Genomic DNA, 16,869 nt, shown 5'->3' with positions numbered 1-16,869 from the left:
ATCCCACTTACCTGGTTATCTTTTGCCATGAGGTACAGTTTGATATATGTTATACATAGATGATGAACAATATACATATAATACATTAAATACAATCTATTTAAATATATTCACAATATGCATGTACACATTTTATGTATATAGAGAAAAAGAGAGACAATGCTAATCAGAGAATCCCTGATATGTAGAAGCAGAAATTATTATACCGTAATTTCATTTAGTCTTATTTGCTGCAAAGAAGAGAAAAGCATTTACATATAGGATCTACTACCTGGAAGCCACTATGATAAGAGCTTTTAAAAATATCATCTCATTTAATCATTCCAATAATGATGCAAGATAAGTGCTATTCTTATCCTCATTTTACAGGTAAAGAAACTGAAGCAAACAGAACTTAAGTGACTTGCCCAATGTCACACTGTTAATAAATCTGAGATTGATTTTGAATTCAGGTATTATCTGCATTGTTTCCCCTGCCACCTAACTGCCTTTAATATGGAATCAATCAATTCCCATTTTATTTTTATTTTTTATAGTTTTTTTAATTTATTTTTTATTCTCATTTTGTAAAATGTTTTTCTTTACATTAATAAAATATACTTGTTTGCAAGTAAACAAAATACCCCTCCCCCCATGAATATAGATAGACTTGCTTGGGCAAAAAAGTAAAGGGGGGAGAAAAAAATTAAAATTAAAAAAATAACAGTAATAATTGTAGGTATGGCCAGGTTGCACAATGGACGAAGCACCAGCCCTGGAGCCATGAGCACCCGAGTCCATATCCAGCCTCGTAAACCCAATAATCACCCAGCCATGTGACATGCAAGCCACCCGATCCCCACTGCCCTGCAAAAACCAAAAAGAATAAAACAAAAGACCCAAAATAAAATAAAATAGTAATAATAGTAGGGGTGGCTGGGTAGCAGACAGAGCATTGGCCCTTGAGCCAGGAGCACCTGGGTCCGAATCTGGCCCCAGACACCCAATGATCACCCTGCTATGTGGCCCCAGGCAGGCCACCCAGCCCCACTTGCCCTGCACCCTCCCCCAAATAATAATAACAAAAAATGTGTTTCAGTCTTTGTTCCAACACCATCAACTCTGTCATGAGTGGATCACACTCTTTATGATAAGTCCATCACAAAAGTTACTTCCATATTTTTCCACCATTGCCATTGCTGATCGCAACTCCCTCCTTTCTTATTTCTCCACTACCATGTACTATATGTTCTCTCTCCTTTCACTCTGACTCTGCTGTAGGGTTGCTGAGTGGCACAGCAGACAGATCCCTGGTCCTGGGGCCAAGAAGACCTGAGCCCCCATACTACCCCTTAGGCCCAGAATCCACCTGGCCCTATGGTCCTGGACAGGCCTTCCAATCCCAGCCCCTTGCAAGAAGCAAAAAAAGAAAATGTGTTATATCTGGCCACTGTCCCTCCATGGTCCATCCTCTCCTCCTTTATTCACATCCCCACCCTTTCCCCCTGCTCCCCCCTCCTTCTTACTCCAGTTGTCTTTACCCCGTTGAGTATATTTGCTGTTTCCTCTCCTAGCCATCTCTGATGAGAGCAAAGGTTCCCTCATTCCCCCTTGCCTCCCCCCCTTCCATATCATTGTAATAACTCATTGTAATTAAAAAAATCTTATTATGTGAAATAGCTTGGACTATCCCCCCTCTCCTTTTTCTTTCTCCCATTCCATTTCCCTTTTTTTCTTATTGACTCCATTTTTACACCATATTTTATCTTCGAATTCAGCTTTCTCCTGTGCTTCAACTATAAAAGCTCCCTCTACCTGCTCTATTAACTGAGATGGTTCATATGAATATTATCAGTATCATTTTTCTATACATGCAGTTCATCCTCATTAAGTCCCTCATATTTCCCCCCTCTCCTCCAATCTCCATGCTTCACCTGAGTCCTGTATCTGAAGATCAAACCTTCTGTTCAGCTCTGGCCATTCCAAAAGGAACCTTTGAAATCCCCCTGGTTCATTGAAAGTCCATCTTTTTCCCTGGAAGAGGACATTCATCCTTGCTGGGTAGTTCATTCTTGGCTGCATTCTAAGCTCTTTTTGCCTTCCGGTATATTGTATTCCAAGCCCTACGAGCTTCCAATGTAGCTGCTGCTAAGTCCTGTGTGATCCTGACTGCAGCTCCACGATATTTGAACTGTGTCCTTCTAGCTGCTTGTAATATTTTCTCTTTGACTTGGGAGTTCTGGAAGTTGGCTATAATATTCCTGGGGGTTGGTTTTTTGGGATCTCTTTCTCGGGGGGATCGGTGGATTCTCTCCATTTCTATTTTGCCCTCTGCTTCTAGAATATCAGGGCAATTTTCCTGTAGTAATTCTTTGAAAATGATGTCAAGGCTCTTTTCCTGATCATGACTTTCAGGTATTCCAATAATTTTCAAATTATCTTTCCTAAGTCTGTTTTCCATATCAGTTGTTTTTTCATTGAGATATTTCACATTTTCTTCTAATTTTTCATTTTTTTTTGGTTTTGAAGTATTGATTGCTGATTTCTGGTAAATTCATCAATCTCCCTGAATTCTATTCTTTGTCTGAAGGATTTATTCTCCTCAGAGAGTTTTCTTATCTCTTTTTCCATCTGGCCAATTTTGCTTTTTAAAGCATTCTTCTCCTCCATAACTTTTTGAACTGTTCTATCCATTTGACCTAAGCTGGTTTTTAGCATGCTATTTTCTTCAGCATTTTTTTGGATTTCCTTGAATAAGCTGCTGACTTCATTTTCATGTTTTTCCTGCATCTCTCTCCTTTCTTTTCCCAGTTTTTCTTCCAACTCCCTTATTTGATTTTCAAATTCTTTTTTGAGTTCTATCATAGCCTGAGCCCAATTTCTGTTTTTCTTGGAGTCTTTAGATGCAGGAGCTTGTGCTTCCTCATCTTCAGACTGAGTATTTAGATCCTTCTTGGGCTCATTTGCAAAATATTTCTCAATGGTCTTCCTCTTGTTTCTTTGTTTGTTCATTTTCCCAGCCTAAGCCTGTTTTTGGGGGGTGCTTCCTGAGCTTTTGGGGCACTCCCACAAGGGTCTCAGTGTGTGAGGTTCTGTCCTCCCTCCTCCTGGTCTGTGAATGACCATAAGCACCCCCCTCTGCCATGGGGCTGAGGGGGGGGGCTGCTGTTCTATGGGGGAGCCTAGACTGCGATCAGGATCTGAATGTGGTCAGAGCTCCAGAGTCCTGTTCCAGGGCCAGAGGACAGAGCTCTGCAGTCTCCCTTCACTCCCCTCCCTCAGCTCAATGGGCTCATGCCCTGGGGGCTCCTGCTTACCTGCTCCACCTGCTTCTGTTTCCAGGTCTATGCTGTGGAAAGACCAGGCTGCTGGCTGTGTGCCTTGAGGGCTGGGCTCCTCGTGCTCTGGCAGAGGTCCCCAGCTGTTCCCCCACTTTGTGCCGGTGCTCCCCAGGGTGCAGCTCAGGAGACGCCCCCGCTGCTGGGAGCTGTAGCTCCCAGTGCCCTGGGGCTGCCTCTGGGAGGCTGAAGTTCTTTGGCTCTGGCTGGCCACCCCTCTGGTGGGCCGCCTCTCCGACCCCAGGGAGCAGAACCTTTCTGCTCTTTTCCAGGTTACCTTGAGTAGGAGAACTGCCTCACTGGGTCCCTTTGTGGGTTCTCTCTATTGAAAGTTTAGTTAGAGTCCTTAGTTTATGAGTTTTTATCCGAGAGCTCCTAAGACTCGATCCTTTCATGTCGCCATCTTGGCTCCGCCCCCACTCAATTCCCATTTTAGATCAGATTCCACTTCTCCATCAGTCATGCTATAATTGGAGTATCTCTCCTCTATAAGGGTCTAAGATCTCTCTAAATAGTTATCATTACCAAAATGAATCTTATCAGACAAGGATTTAGTGGTCCTTGAACTTCTTTTTATATAAAAAGAATAAAATCATGTCAATGAAGCACAATGAGAAATGGGGTTGGGAAAAACTGTTCATTGGAAAGAAACCATCTGGTAACTTCTTCTGTTGATTATCAAGTTTAAACCATCTTCTTTTTGATCTCAGGTGTCCCAAGGCCCCCATTAGACTATCAGAGTTATCAGATTTAAGCTAATCCTTCTTTAACATTTAAGTCAGGATGGAACACTGGTCCTAGAGTCAGGAGGACCTGAGTTCAAATCCGGCCTCAGACACTTGATAATTACCTAGCTGTGTGGCCTTGGGCAAGTCACTTAATCCCATTGCTTTTCAAAAACTAAAAAAAAAAAATTAAGTCAATTTTTTAAAAAGTGGTTCTTCTACAGTATCAATGAGATGTCCCATCAGTTCTTAGTCACTGGGAACTATCATTTCTGAATCCCACCATCATGATTTCAAGCTCTTAGAGTCAAGGAGTCAGTCCACAAGGATCACCTTGTATAATCCTGCTTGAGTTTCCTCCTCTGTAGTGGGAACAAGAATGGCTGTGCACCAAGATTCCAGTTTCTGTCTCCCAGAGCCTTCCAAAAATACAAATCCAGAAATCTATTTCCCTACCCCCCCAAAAAAATCATCTACAGGTAAATATTGGGAGATCTCCTGCTTTCATGACAGAGCTCCCTGCTTAATATGGATGATTCTAATCTAGTTATTGTGAAGATAAATAAAGATAATATTTGTAAAGTCCTTTGCAAGCTATAAAGTGTTACATTAAAGCTAGTAACTAATATAATATGGGCAGTTGTATGGTGCAAAAGCTAGTGGATTGGGCCTGGAGCCAAAAGACCTGGGTTTAAGTCTGATCTCAGACACATAATACTATTTCCCTCCATTTTTTCATCTCTAAAATAAGTTGGAGAAGCAAATGGCAGTCATTCCAGTAGGCTTGCCAAAAAAAAAAAGCAAATGAGAATACAAAAAGAAAGACATGACAAAAATGACTGAACAACCTGTTATTATTATTATGTCTGTAGTGAACATTTTTAGCCTAAGGCTACTATAAAATATTTCTCTACAAAGTAAGAATGTTTTAAATAATGAGACAATTTTGGGGGGTTCTAAATAAAATGTTATATGTGGATTATGCCATAGATATCAGCTACCCAAGTCTACCTTCCCAGGCTATTAATGACATGAAGGGAACACTGGATTTACAGGGGGAAGAGCTTCTGAAAGATCCCAACATTTTGGAAAGAATTTGATGTCAAGTCAATGGAAGACTCCTGGTGTGTTATCTAAAGACCAATTTTATTTATTATGGAAAAATTTATCATTAGAGAAAGAGTTCATAATCTGTGTGTATGTGTGTGGAAGGGGGGATGGAGACAGAGATGGAGACAGAGAGACAGAGAAATTTCTAGAGCATTTTAATTCCATGAAAACAGGAATTCTTTCTAACAGGCTACTTGCTGGAGTGTTATGTAAGACACACTGAAGTCATACAAATGCTTTTCTGTGCCACAGGTGAATATTAAATATGAAGTAAGTGAGTGAGAGGGATAGTGAGAATGATTTGAAAATCTTCCCCAAGGAGATAGTGAAAGAATTACTCGGAGGATTCTCTTGGTTTTGTTGTTCTTCCCATCAAATGAAGTTAATAGCAAAATTTCTCATTAGGAGTATTCACAATTTGATAATTCCAGATCTAAACCTTACCAAAGATCAAAACTGTTTAAAAGAAACTAAGGCCAAGGAAATTTTAGAAGAGAATTTTATAATTTCCAGACTAAAACTTCCTCAAATCCTCAAATTTAAGATTCAAAGGGAATTTTGGTTTTTACCTAATATCCAATTAATCCAACAAATATCTGAATGTAGTCTCAACTATAATATATCTGATAAATGATCATCAAGGACCCATGTGAAGACTTAAAAGGAAGAGAAATTCATTATCTCTTGAGGGAGTCCATTGGACGTTAAAGGATTTTCTTGCATATATTTTCCTTGATTTGGGGTCTAATTCTGATATTTTCCAAGTTTTATCATTACATATGCATCTACATTATAGACCTAAATAGGATATGTTGCATCCCTCTTAGAATGTTCTCTGACAGCAGTTCAATTCTTTAAGACAGCTTTTACGTCGGCATCAACCTCTTCTTTTCTCTAGGTTAAGCATCCTAATTCTTTCAACCAATTCTCTTAGGATTTTCCTTCCTGCTTTTCTTTCTCCTCCTTTCCTTTCTGCTTTACTTCCTGATTTTCTTACACTAGATACACTCTAGTCTGTCAGCTTCCTATCAAATAAAACTGAACACAGTGAACAAAACTGAACACAGTTATCCAGGTGAGGTATAATGAGTGCAGAAAAAAATGACATTTCCAATTCTTTATTTCTGAAAGCTAGATCTTGATATTATACTATTATTTGATTTTATAATTTTTTTTTATCTCTGTGATAGGTAAAAGGATTCAAAACATATCTTACATGTTGGATCTCATCTCTCCCATTCTTCCTTCCTTCTTTCCTGCTTTTTCTCTTTGTATTCCCTTTCTCTCCCACTCTCCCTTTTTCCCCCTCTCATTCTTTTTCTTCCTGCCTTTTGCTCAAGCAGAAATAGTTCAAAAAGAAATGACACCTTTATAGTGTGAGTTAAAAGTTTATGTCAGGGGTGGCTAGCTGGCACAGTGGATAAAGCACCGGCCCTGGAGGCAGGAGTACCTGGGTTCAAATCCAATCTCAGACACTTAATAATGACCTAGCTGTGTGGCCTTGGGCAAGCCACTTAACCCCATTTGCCTTGCAAAAAAAAACCTAAAAAAAGCTTATGTCAACAGCACAGTTGGATTATTATGTCAGAAAGATCTTTATTTAGAGACATGTAACTAATTTTCAATAATTTAGGTTTTTTTTCCAATTACAAGTAAAGGTAGTTTTCAACATTCATTTTTAGTAAGATTTTTAAGTTCTACATTTTTCTGCCTCTCTCCTTTCCCACCTACCTCCCCAAGACTATGAGTAATTGATATTGGTTGTACATATGCAATCAAAAAATATGTAAATATTAAAGGAGATTACAGCATAATCCAAGTGGTTTGGGATACTGATGTCTAGAAGTCCAAAAACCATACCTTCCCACCCCATACCTACTATAAAGGAGTCTAAAGAAGGGTCTCACCAAGATATAGAGATTTTATATATATATATATATATATATATATATATATATATATATTATATATAGAGAGAGAGATAGATAGATAGATAGATAGATAGATAGATAGATAGATAGAAAGATATGTATATGCATATATTTAGGTTTTTGCAAGGCAATGGGGTTAAGTGGTTTCCCCAAGGCCACACAGCTAGGTAATTATTAAGTGTCTGAGGTCTGACTGGAACTCAGGTACTCCTGACACCAGAGCTGGTGCTCTATCCCCTGTGCCACCTAGCCATCCCAAGAATATATTTCTAATCTACTCAGGTAGAAATTTTCTTTTAAATTTTACCCTGTCATATTGTTATTGTAGATAAAACAAAGTGACTTGTTTATTATAAAGTTAGTCTATCAAAGAAGACAAAGAAATTTGTTTTCCTTTAGAATCATTTGGAGAAATTTAACATGACGATTAGCCTTACAGAGAAAACTAGACTAGAACTAATCTCAAATACAGAAACCTTAAACTAATAGGAAGAAAAACAATTGAATTTGTATAACACTAAGATTTACCCAATGCTAAGCAAATTATTGAGTAGCCAGAGCACTAGGCTTGGATTCAGGAAGATCTCAATTCAAATCCAACCTCAGACACTTAACTAGCCCATGTGATCTTGAGCAAGTCACTTAAACTCTTTTTGCTATAATTTACTGGAAAAGGAAATGGCAAACTCATCCAGAATTTGTGTCCCCAAAATTCCATGGACCATATCCATCCACATGATCATGAAAAGTTTGACATAATTAAATGATTGAATGACAACAATTAAAAATATTTCATTATATTCTCAAAGTTTCAGCTCCTAAATGTCTGACACCCATTTCAGTTCAGTCCTGTCCTGACTCCACAGCCAATATTCTCTAACTTTGCTATCTAGTTGCTCCTGAAATTCTACCTTTTCTTATTGTGAATATTTTCTCTTCCATTCCAGGACACCTGTTTTCAATATATAACCTTACAGATTTTGTTAGAGTATTCAGGGGTTGCAGTTTTTCAGGATCACATAGCCATAAACATGTCTTCATGCGAATAATTAGGTAAAATCGACCATAACATACTGCTTCCATAACTAGTCTGGAGTTCAGGGTACTCAGATTTCTGAATATGTGAAAAAGAAACCAACAAGGACTTTCCAAAACACTATGTTATATTGAAACTTTATCACTGCTTTAATAAATAATTTTAATTGAACTGAATGAGAATATTAAGTATTGAATACATCAGGACTTTGGAATTTATTTCAACAACCCACTTTATAGATAAAGAAACTGAAGGTAATAAACTTATGTTATTTGCCTACATTGCCCATGGAATTGATGGTAGTATATAGAGGAGAGCTCAATTCCTCACTTGAAACTTTATTTTCTCTTTACATTTTACAATCATTTCCTAAATTAATATATTGAATTGTAGCATTTAATTTCAACAACAATGCATTGAGAAAACACATGATTTATGGGTCCTCTGATTTTAGGGAGGTGACAAAAATATCTTGGATGTGAATAAAAAAAATCACCTTGGTATTTTGAACCTCTGCATTGCTTTCCTGAAGGCCTCCTTCACATCCTTGTTCCTGAAGCTATAGATCATGGGATTGAGCAAGGGATTCACCACTGTGTAGAACAGAGCAGCCAACTTGTCCTTCTCCAGAGAATAGTTGGAACTAGGCCTTGAGTACATGAAGAGGACAGACCCATAGAAGAGCATCACAGACAACATATGGGAGGCGCAGGTGGAGAAAGCCTTCCGCCTCCCTGAGGCTGAGCGGATCCGAAGGATGGCTAGGATGATATGGAAGTAGGACATCAGGATCACTAATATGCTGGATAGAACTGTGAAACCCACCAGTCCCTGGAGGATCGTCACATAGACCTGTGTGTCCGTACAGGACATCTTTACTAAGGGTGCAACATCACAGAAGAAGTGGTCAATGATGTTTTCCCCACAAAATTTTAATCGAAATGTGTTAGCAGTGTGGGCTATGGCATTCCAGATCCCACCTATATAGGACCCAGCAACCAGTCCAATAGAGAGAGACCTGGACATGGCAACTGAATAGAGAAGGGGGTTACAGATTGCTTCATAACGATCATAAGCCATAACAGCAAGGAGGTAACCCTCAGTGAAAGCCACAAGACAGGAAAAGAAAAATTGGGCACCACAGCCAGCTAAGGAGATACGCTTGTCCTCTGATATACAGGTGGCCAAGATTTTGGGGATATACACAGATGTATACCAGAAATCTAAGAATGACAGATTCCCAATGAAAAAATACATGGGGGTATACAAACGGGAATCAATTCTGATTAAGATAACTAAAGTCATATTTCCTACCAATGTTACCAAATAAAGAACCAAGAAAATTCCAAAGAAGATGTGTTGCATCCAGGGATCAGCTGAGAAGCCAATTAAGATGAATTCAGTCAGGGTGGTCCGATTCCCCACTTCCACAGACATAGTGGTGGCAACCTGATGGAAGGCAAGAAACATCAAAGAGAATTGTAGAGTTCATGAGATTTATATCTGAAGTGACTCCATGGGGCAGATGGATGGCCTAAAGAATAGAGCTTTTTATTTGGAACTAGAAAGACATGAGTTCACATACTGCTTCAAATACTTACCACCTGTGTGATGCTTCACTTGTCCCTCTATCTGTAGGTTTCTCAGATTTCTCCTTTATAAAAGGGATATAATAATAGCAGAAATCTCTCAGGATTCTTGTGAGATTCAAAAGAGATAATTCATTTAAATTGCTTTTTAGCTATGCATATCCCATTGCCACTACTAGGTCTTTCTCCCAAAGACATCATAAAAAAGGGGGAAAACGTACATGTCCAACAATATTTCCAGCTATTCTTTTGTAGTGGAAAATAATTGGCAATTTTGGGTGTGCCCATCAAATGGTAAGTGACTGAACAAATGGTATATGAATGTTATGGAGTCCTACTGCTCTGTAATAACTCATGATAGGATGGTCTTCAAAAAAGTCTGGAAATATTCGCATGAACTGATCCTGAGTGAATTGAACAGAACCAGGAAGACATTGTATACATTAAGAGCAGCATTGTGTGATGATCAACTATTTTGGACTCAGCTCCTCTCAGGAGAGTACCAAGTAGGTCAATTAGTTTGACTTTAGATTATGGGGGATCAATATACAAAAGGACTCAAAAGATAATACTGGACCAGGATGTGTAGAGATTTAGATTTCAAAAACTAAATTGTAGATTTGATCCTAGAAGTAAGTATAAGGGAGACAAGGGGTTTTGTTGAGTGAAGTGTTGACATGATCTAACCTGATGTTTAGGATAATCATGTCGGCAGCAATGTGGAGGATGGATATGAGGGGTTGGAGATTAAAAGATGTAAACCAAGATGAAAAGTTAGGAACTATTGGAGTAGTTCTTGTGAAAGAGGTCAAGGATTTGAACAAGGGGTGTTTGTGTATGGAGAGAAGGTTCTGTATATGAGAAACATTGTGAAGGGATTAATAATTTTATTTAACTGCTGATTGACTATAAGAAATGAGTAATAATCTGGAGTTGAGAATGATACCAAGCAACATAGGAAAACTGGATGACTGGAACAATCATGGCAACTGTGATAGTAACAGCAAAATTCAATTTAGAGGGAAAATAAAGACTTCTGTTTGTGCATCTTGAGTTTGAGATATTAGTGGGAAATTCAATTGGAAATATGCAATGACTGACTATTGCCAATATGATATTCTAGTTCAAAAAAGAAATGGAAAAATAGATATTTGCATAGCCTGTTGAAAAATGGAAATTCTCCTCTCCTTTGAAAACAGATACTGAAGAGTTTTTTCTTTCTCTGTGAGCCAATAGGAAGCAAGATGCCTTAGACCATCCAAATTATAGAATCTACAGGAGAAATTTTGAACCCTTTCATATTCTGTATCTCCAGTAATTAAGAAAGAATGCCTAATTGAATAAGTACAGTGAAAATGTTTGTATAATAATTTACTACTAGAGAATTCAGGCTGACAGGATCTTGAAAGAATAGATTATCAGAAATATAAGTAATATTAAATATTATCCAGCAACAAAATTTTATTTTACAAAAAAGGAAACTGATGACTAAATAGATAAGTGACATTCTCATGGTCATGAAGCTATTTAATGGCATAGACAGGATCAGAAACTGGCCCTCCTGCTTCCTGGTTCAGGGCTTTATTTTAACAATAGAATATAAATTTAAAGTGCAGAGATAGGTCTTCATTAAAGTACTGCAACTCACAGTTTACTAAATAAAAAGAAAAGTATATTCACTACTTTAGGAAATTATAATCTTGAACCTTCTCTGCAATGTTAGTTCATATGTCAAATGATGAGATTGTACAATATCAGAGCTAAACCTTATGATCCTATACTTGCAGAATGAGCAAAAGATTCACATTCTGGAAAAAGTATGAAATAGGGATTCGAGTATCCACTATAGGCAAGTTTGGCTACAGTTCAAAGGAAATGACAGGGAATCTCTTATCATGCCCCAAATGGAGAATAAAGCTTCAGACTTTATGTTTACTTCACTAACCAGAAAGATGAGGGAATGTCAAAACCCAAATAAGTGATGAGATCAGAAAACACAGAATCATATAAGGAATTCTAGGTTTTTTTTTTAATAGTGTAGAATCCTGACAAAGTAAAAATAAAGACTTCAAAGGAAATTGTATCTAAAGGAAGAAAGGAGACACAAAGTTATGCAGAATGAGTAAAGGCATATTGCTCATTTCAATACTACTCTAAGTATAAAACATGGACACCTACAAGGCTTCACTTATCCTGAATCTAATGGAGATAAAACATATGGTGGAAATGGCACTGGACTTAATACCAGAAACCTAAATCAAACCCTATCTAACTCATTTCATGACAACTCTAGGTTAACTATTTTAGTTCTTTGAACTTTGAAATAGTCTTCTGTAAAATGGGAATAGGAATACCTATATTATCAAAAGGGGAAAAATCAATATCAAATTATTTAGATAATTATGAATAATGTTTAAATAGCAATTTCAGAATGAGAAAATACATTTTTTCATTATCCTATGAAAACAGATTGGACTGGAATTATTATTTCCATTTTAAATAAAAAGGAACACTAAGATATTAATGACCATAATCAGGTAATTCAAGAACAATTTATTATTGCTAAATAATTGCTAAAAAAAGTACTTGATTTGTAAGAATGAGGGCTGAATTCAAATCCTGACTCTGCTACTGCCAAAGTAAGTTGGGATATATTATTTGACCTTTTGGATACTCATTCCTTAACTTTAAAATGTTCCCTTCTATATAAAATTGTTGATATTATAATGTGAATCCCAGCTTTATAGTTTACTTCTCATGGTCTTATTCTCTCTGCTCTTCTGTTTCTTCATAAAAAAATAAAAGGTAAGTCAATATCATCTCAAAGTTCATCTTTCCTGTTCTGAAGTCTTTGATCCTATGATACTAAGACAAAAATTAGACCCATCTCACATAGTGTTCATATACCAATCTCTAGTCCCAGCCACTTACCTTCAGTCTGGAAAGGGAAAACTTACAAGACAAGACAATCTGTTTCTTTCCTTGCTCTTCAGCTGTGACTCTTTATCTTTGAATCAAAGACTCACACTCTCCTACAATACCAGTATAGCCCCAATTTGATAAGAAAAAGAAAGTAAAATAACCATAAGACCAAAGGACAGATTAGAAATACCTTCTGTTGGACTCATGCATTATCTCCTATTGCTTCCTCTGGGACCTCTGCTCCAGAGTCTCTCACACTCCAGTCTCTAAAGAATCAATTAGTATTACTTCAGAATGAAAAGATGACATATTAGTGGAGAGCTAATAAATATGTCATATTTTATTCAAAGTAGGCTTTTTCCTTTGTGAATGTTATTATTTATTTTAATGTTAGGACAATGATTACCCAAAGGCATTTCTGAACCTCATTATTTGAGGCAGTGGAAAGCTCTCCATGCATGGTACAGCAGGAGGAGATATGCATAATTTTCTAAAATATTTTTCTGAATTTATCATCCACAATCCCACTCTGAACTCTAATCAAACAGGATAATAAATTGGTGCCAAACACATTTTGTGGACACTTTCTATTATTTATAATTTTTATTATTCTCTCTTCTTGTAATGAAAACCTACTGCTCCCTATATCCATTTCATTCTATCCTTCAGCCTCCTCTCCATGACTGTCAAAACTCTACCTATCAATGATTAGGCTTCATTGTTCTCCCCAACCAGAGATCTCCTTTACTTTAGCTCTTCTTCTCTTCTGCCTCAGCATGTTTTGCTTAATATTCTAAACAGTAAGTCATTTTAGTTCATGTTACCTTGTTTGATTTTTCATCTGTCTTTTTGTCATGTAGTTGTTTTGCCTTCTCTTTTTTTAAATCAAATTGGGGTTATACTAATATTGTTGAAGCGTGTGGGCTTTAGAGTCATAGAATCCAGGTTTTCGAATGGTAAGGGACCTTTACCATCCCCAAGTCCAACTCCCTCAATTTAGAGAGGAGGAAATTGAAGCATTGATCAGCAACATGCCCAGAGTTCACACCGTTAGATTTGAATCCCTATATAAACATTAATTTTACCATCTTTGGAAATGCACTTCATTTCTCAGTATCTATTTCCTCATCTATAAAATGGAGATAATATGTTTAGGACCTGCCTCAGAAGCTTGTTCTTTTGTAATGAAAATTCTGTCAAAAAACCAAAAACTTCAAGGCATAAAGTGAAGGTGAGATATATTATTGATACAGTTTGGTCCTACCATCAGTCTTATTGAACATGTAAATATTTTTATATTTTTCAAATAATGAACTAGTGTAAGGTAGCTTTGGGTCAGTTTTATAGATCTAGGTCTGATGACACACTGGGTGCCTGTATTCATCATCTGAAGATTAACTGTCCAATATTTTGAGAGTACTTAACAGCTTCATGAGAGATTTTTTTTTCATTATCACCACTATTGCCACAATCTTTAAGATTTGCTTCACTAAAGACTGGATACATTCATTCAGTGTGGGTGCAACACATATGGATGAAGTCCCAGGTCTTTGAAGCATATTGTCCTAATGTGTTCTCCTTAGAAAGGCTTGGTTTTCAACGCTTCCTGAATCTAATGATCAGCAATTGAGCTGCAAACTATCAATCTGTTTTTTACATTTATTCCCTTTACTCTCTATATTCCATCTAAATTTCACTTTCAGCTGTTTCATGACCTCAATCTTCAATCTTCCAATACCTTAAAGTTGTTCAAACTGTGCCATGTGCCCATCTCAAATTTCTTTCTCTTAGAATCCTTAATTTCATTCAATTGTCAGCTCAAAGATATCCTATTCCTTGTCTCTCAATTAACTTTTTTCACTCCTCAAGTTACTACATTTTGTAAATCTTAATTGTGTCCCTAGGATATTCTTCTTTCTATTTAGACTGTAAGCCTCTTGAGGTCAGGAATTTTATATGTGTGGTTGTGAGTGAGTATGTTTGTGTGTGTGTGTGTGTGTGTGTGTGTGTGTGTGTGTGTGTTGTGGTTGTTGTTCTTACATCTCCATTTCTCACTGAGAAAGTCCAGTCCTTTGAGATGACGGCAGTTCATCATCTCCCCGGAAACAGGTGATGCACAGTGACAATGAATTAGACAGAACTGAAAATGAAGAATAGAATGCACTGTATTACTGCATTTTAGAATTTGCAATGAAGCTGGCTGGATTAGGAAAAAATTCTTCCAATGATACACTATGGGTTAAATCTTGGAAAAATCATAATTTCCTAAAAATAAAAGTTTTAAATATCCCCACCTAGAAAAGAGAAATGTATTTTGGACACACAAAAAAATCTTACATCTTTTTCTATTCATTTCTGACATGAAAGACATGGATAAGGACATATCAAAGGAAAAGCACATTCAGAAAGACAATGATTTGTCCTGAAAGAAACCTAGAAACAACTAATTGTAGGATCAGAAATTTCCATTGGGAAGGGATCTTAAAGGCCATCTTGTCTTACCCATTCATTTTTTCAGATTGATCAACAAAGGTAAAGTAAGGTAAATGCATTTATAAATCTGGTGCTTTATGCATGGGTACTCTTGAAATTTAAAGACTCAGAGGAAAACCCCCAGCACACACATTTGATCTTTATTAGATTGCAAAGTCCTTGAAGGTAGGGACTATCTTGTGACTTTCTTTGCATTGCCAGCACTAAACACAATGACTGGCTTAATAAAGAAATAAAAGTTTACTGATTCATTGCTTTATGATGATGATGGTGTTTGTCTTCATTCTTGAAGAGGACCATGACGTCAGAGAGGTGATGTCATGACAAGCACATGAACTGAATTTGAGTGAGGGGCTGCTGTTCCAAGTTACTAGTCCCACTTTCTCCCGCCAGGATCAGCTGGGTCCAGAGGCCAGATACGAATCAGGATGCCTGAAGATAAACTTGGATGCAAGGTAATCAGGGTTAAATGACTTGTTCAAGGTCACACAGCAAGTGAATATTAAGTGTCTGAGGTTGGATTTGAATTCCAGTCCTCGTGACTCCAAAGCCAGTGCTCTCTCCACTGTGCTATCAAGCTGCCTGATTGGTTCAAATAGGCTTTTTAAATATGATAAATAGAAAAAAGAAAAAATGGAAAAAAATGATGAATAGGAATCCTTCAGGTATGGCATTGATACTGGTTTGCCTGTGAAGAGAACTGCCGCATTTATTTACTCCACTGTTTTAGCTGAACTTTTGATATACTCTCCAGCACTTAGAAATGAATTTTGCATTCCAGAGAAGCTTAAGAAATGAACTTAATTCAATGAATGGCTCTTAGGGAACCTTACATAATGTCTGTGTATGGTCACATGTAATGCAGGGTCATGCAATCATTTTGAATCAAATTGTTTTTTGACTGTTTCTGAAGGCAGAGTTGATTTTCAATGAAAGAAAAATATGTGATACATATATATGTATATATACATATATGACATATGTGACTATTGATTGGCTAATTCTATGCATTCTATTTCATTTATTCTTTGGACTAGGTCATCTCTAAAGTTCTGTGATTTTGTAAACAGCATATTACCTAACAATACTGAGTAAATGAGACTCTAACATTCTGCCTGACATTGATCTCTCTCAATTTTTCATCTTTTTAAATCACATCTTTCCAGAAAGCTATCAGATTCTAAGTTCTCTGAGTACTGGAATGGTACAATTTTGCATCTTTGTATCCTCAGTGTATCATACCATCGAATTTTTTTAGAGTTTTCTGAATCTAAAGGGGGTACTTGGAAAGGAAAGGTAATGGGTCCCTCTATCCTATTTTCAAAGCATTTAATATATGCCTTTCTAAAGGAGTTCTTTTTATATTAATGCAATGATGACAGCAGAAAAAACAAGAATGATCAGATAAAACTACTGCAACCAAGAGATATTTGTCTTTGTACAACCCAGTAAGAGACTTCAGGAGCCATGGAGAGTCAAGGTGCTTTAAATTTAGGGAGCTTCACCTAAAGAGGACCTTTCAGTTGACCTAATGTCAACCTTATCATGTAAACTCATGGGGATGCAACAACAAAGATGATTTTCAACTTCTTTTTTGTATAAAAGACTACTATCTATAACCTGATTTTTGATGAAATTTCATCATTATTCAATTTCCTTAACTATCAGTAATTCTATCATTTACCTCAGGAAAAATAGAAGCAAAGTAAATGTCATAGGGGAGGGGTGGGGAGAGGCTTGATCAAG

At 37.0% G+C, this 16,869-nt stretch overlaps 1 protein-coding gene across 1 annotated transcript; it reads right to left on the bottom strand.

Annotated features, from left to right (window-relative positions):
* Window positions 1–8,611: 8,611 nt before the first annotated feature.
* Window positions 8,612–9,556, bottom strand: LOC141519525 (olfactory receptor 9G4-like). Its single transcript, XM_074231746.1, has one exon. The coding sequence runs from the start codon at window positions 9,554–9,556 to the stop codon at window positions 8,612–8,614; it is 945 nt and encodes a 314-aa protein (XP_074087847.1).
* Window positions 9,557–16,869: the final 7,313 nt, after the last annotated feature.

The sequence above is a fragment of the Macrotis lagotis genome, chromosome 3 (assembly GCF_037893015.1).
Source record: "Macrotis lagotis isolate mMagLag1 chromosome 3, bilby.v1.9.chrom.fasta, whole genome shotgun sequence".
In the NCBI taxonomy this organism is placed as follows: Eukaryota; Metazoa; Chordata; class Mammalia; order Peramelemorphia; family Peramelidae; genus Macrotis; species Macrotis lagotis.
This window is presented reverse-complemented; position numbering and strand designations above follow the sequence as displayed.

What these genes read in the sequence shown, in the direction of transcription:
- LOC141519525 (XM_074231746.1), bottom strand. Translation starts at nt 9,556, where the DNA reads ATGTCTGTGGAAGTGGGGAATCGGACCACCCTGACTGAATTCATCTTA.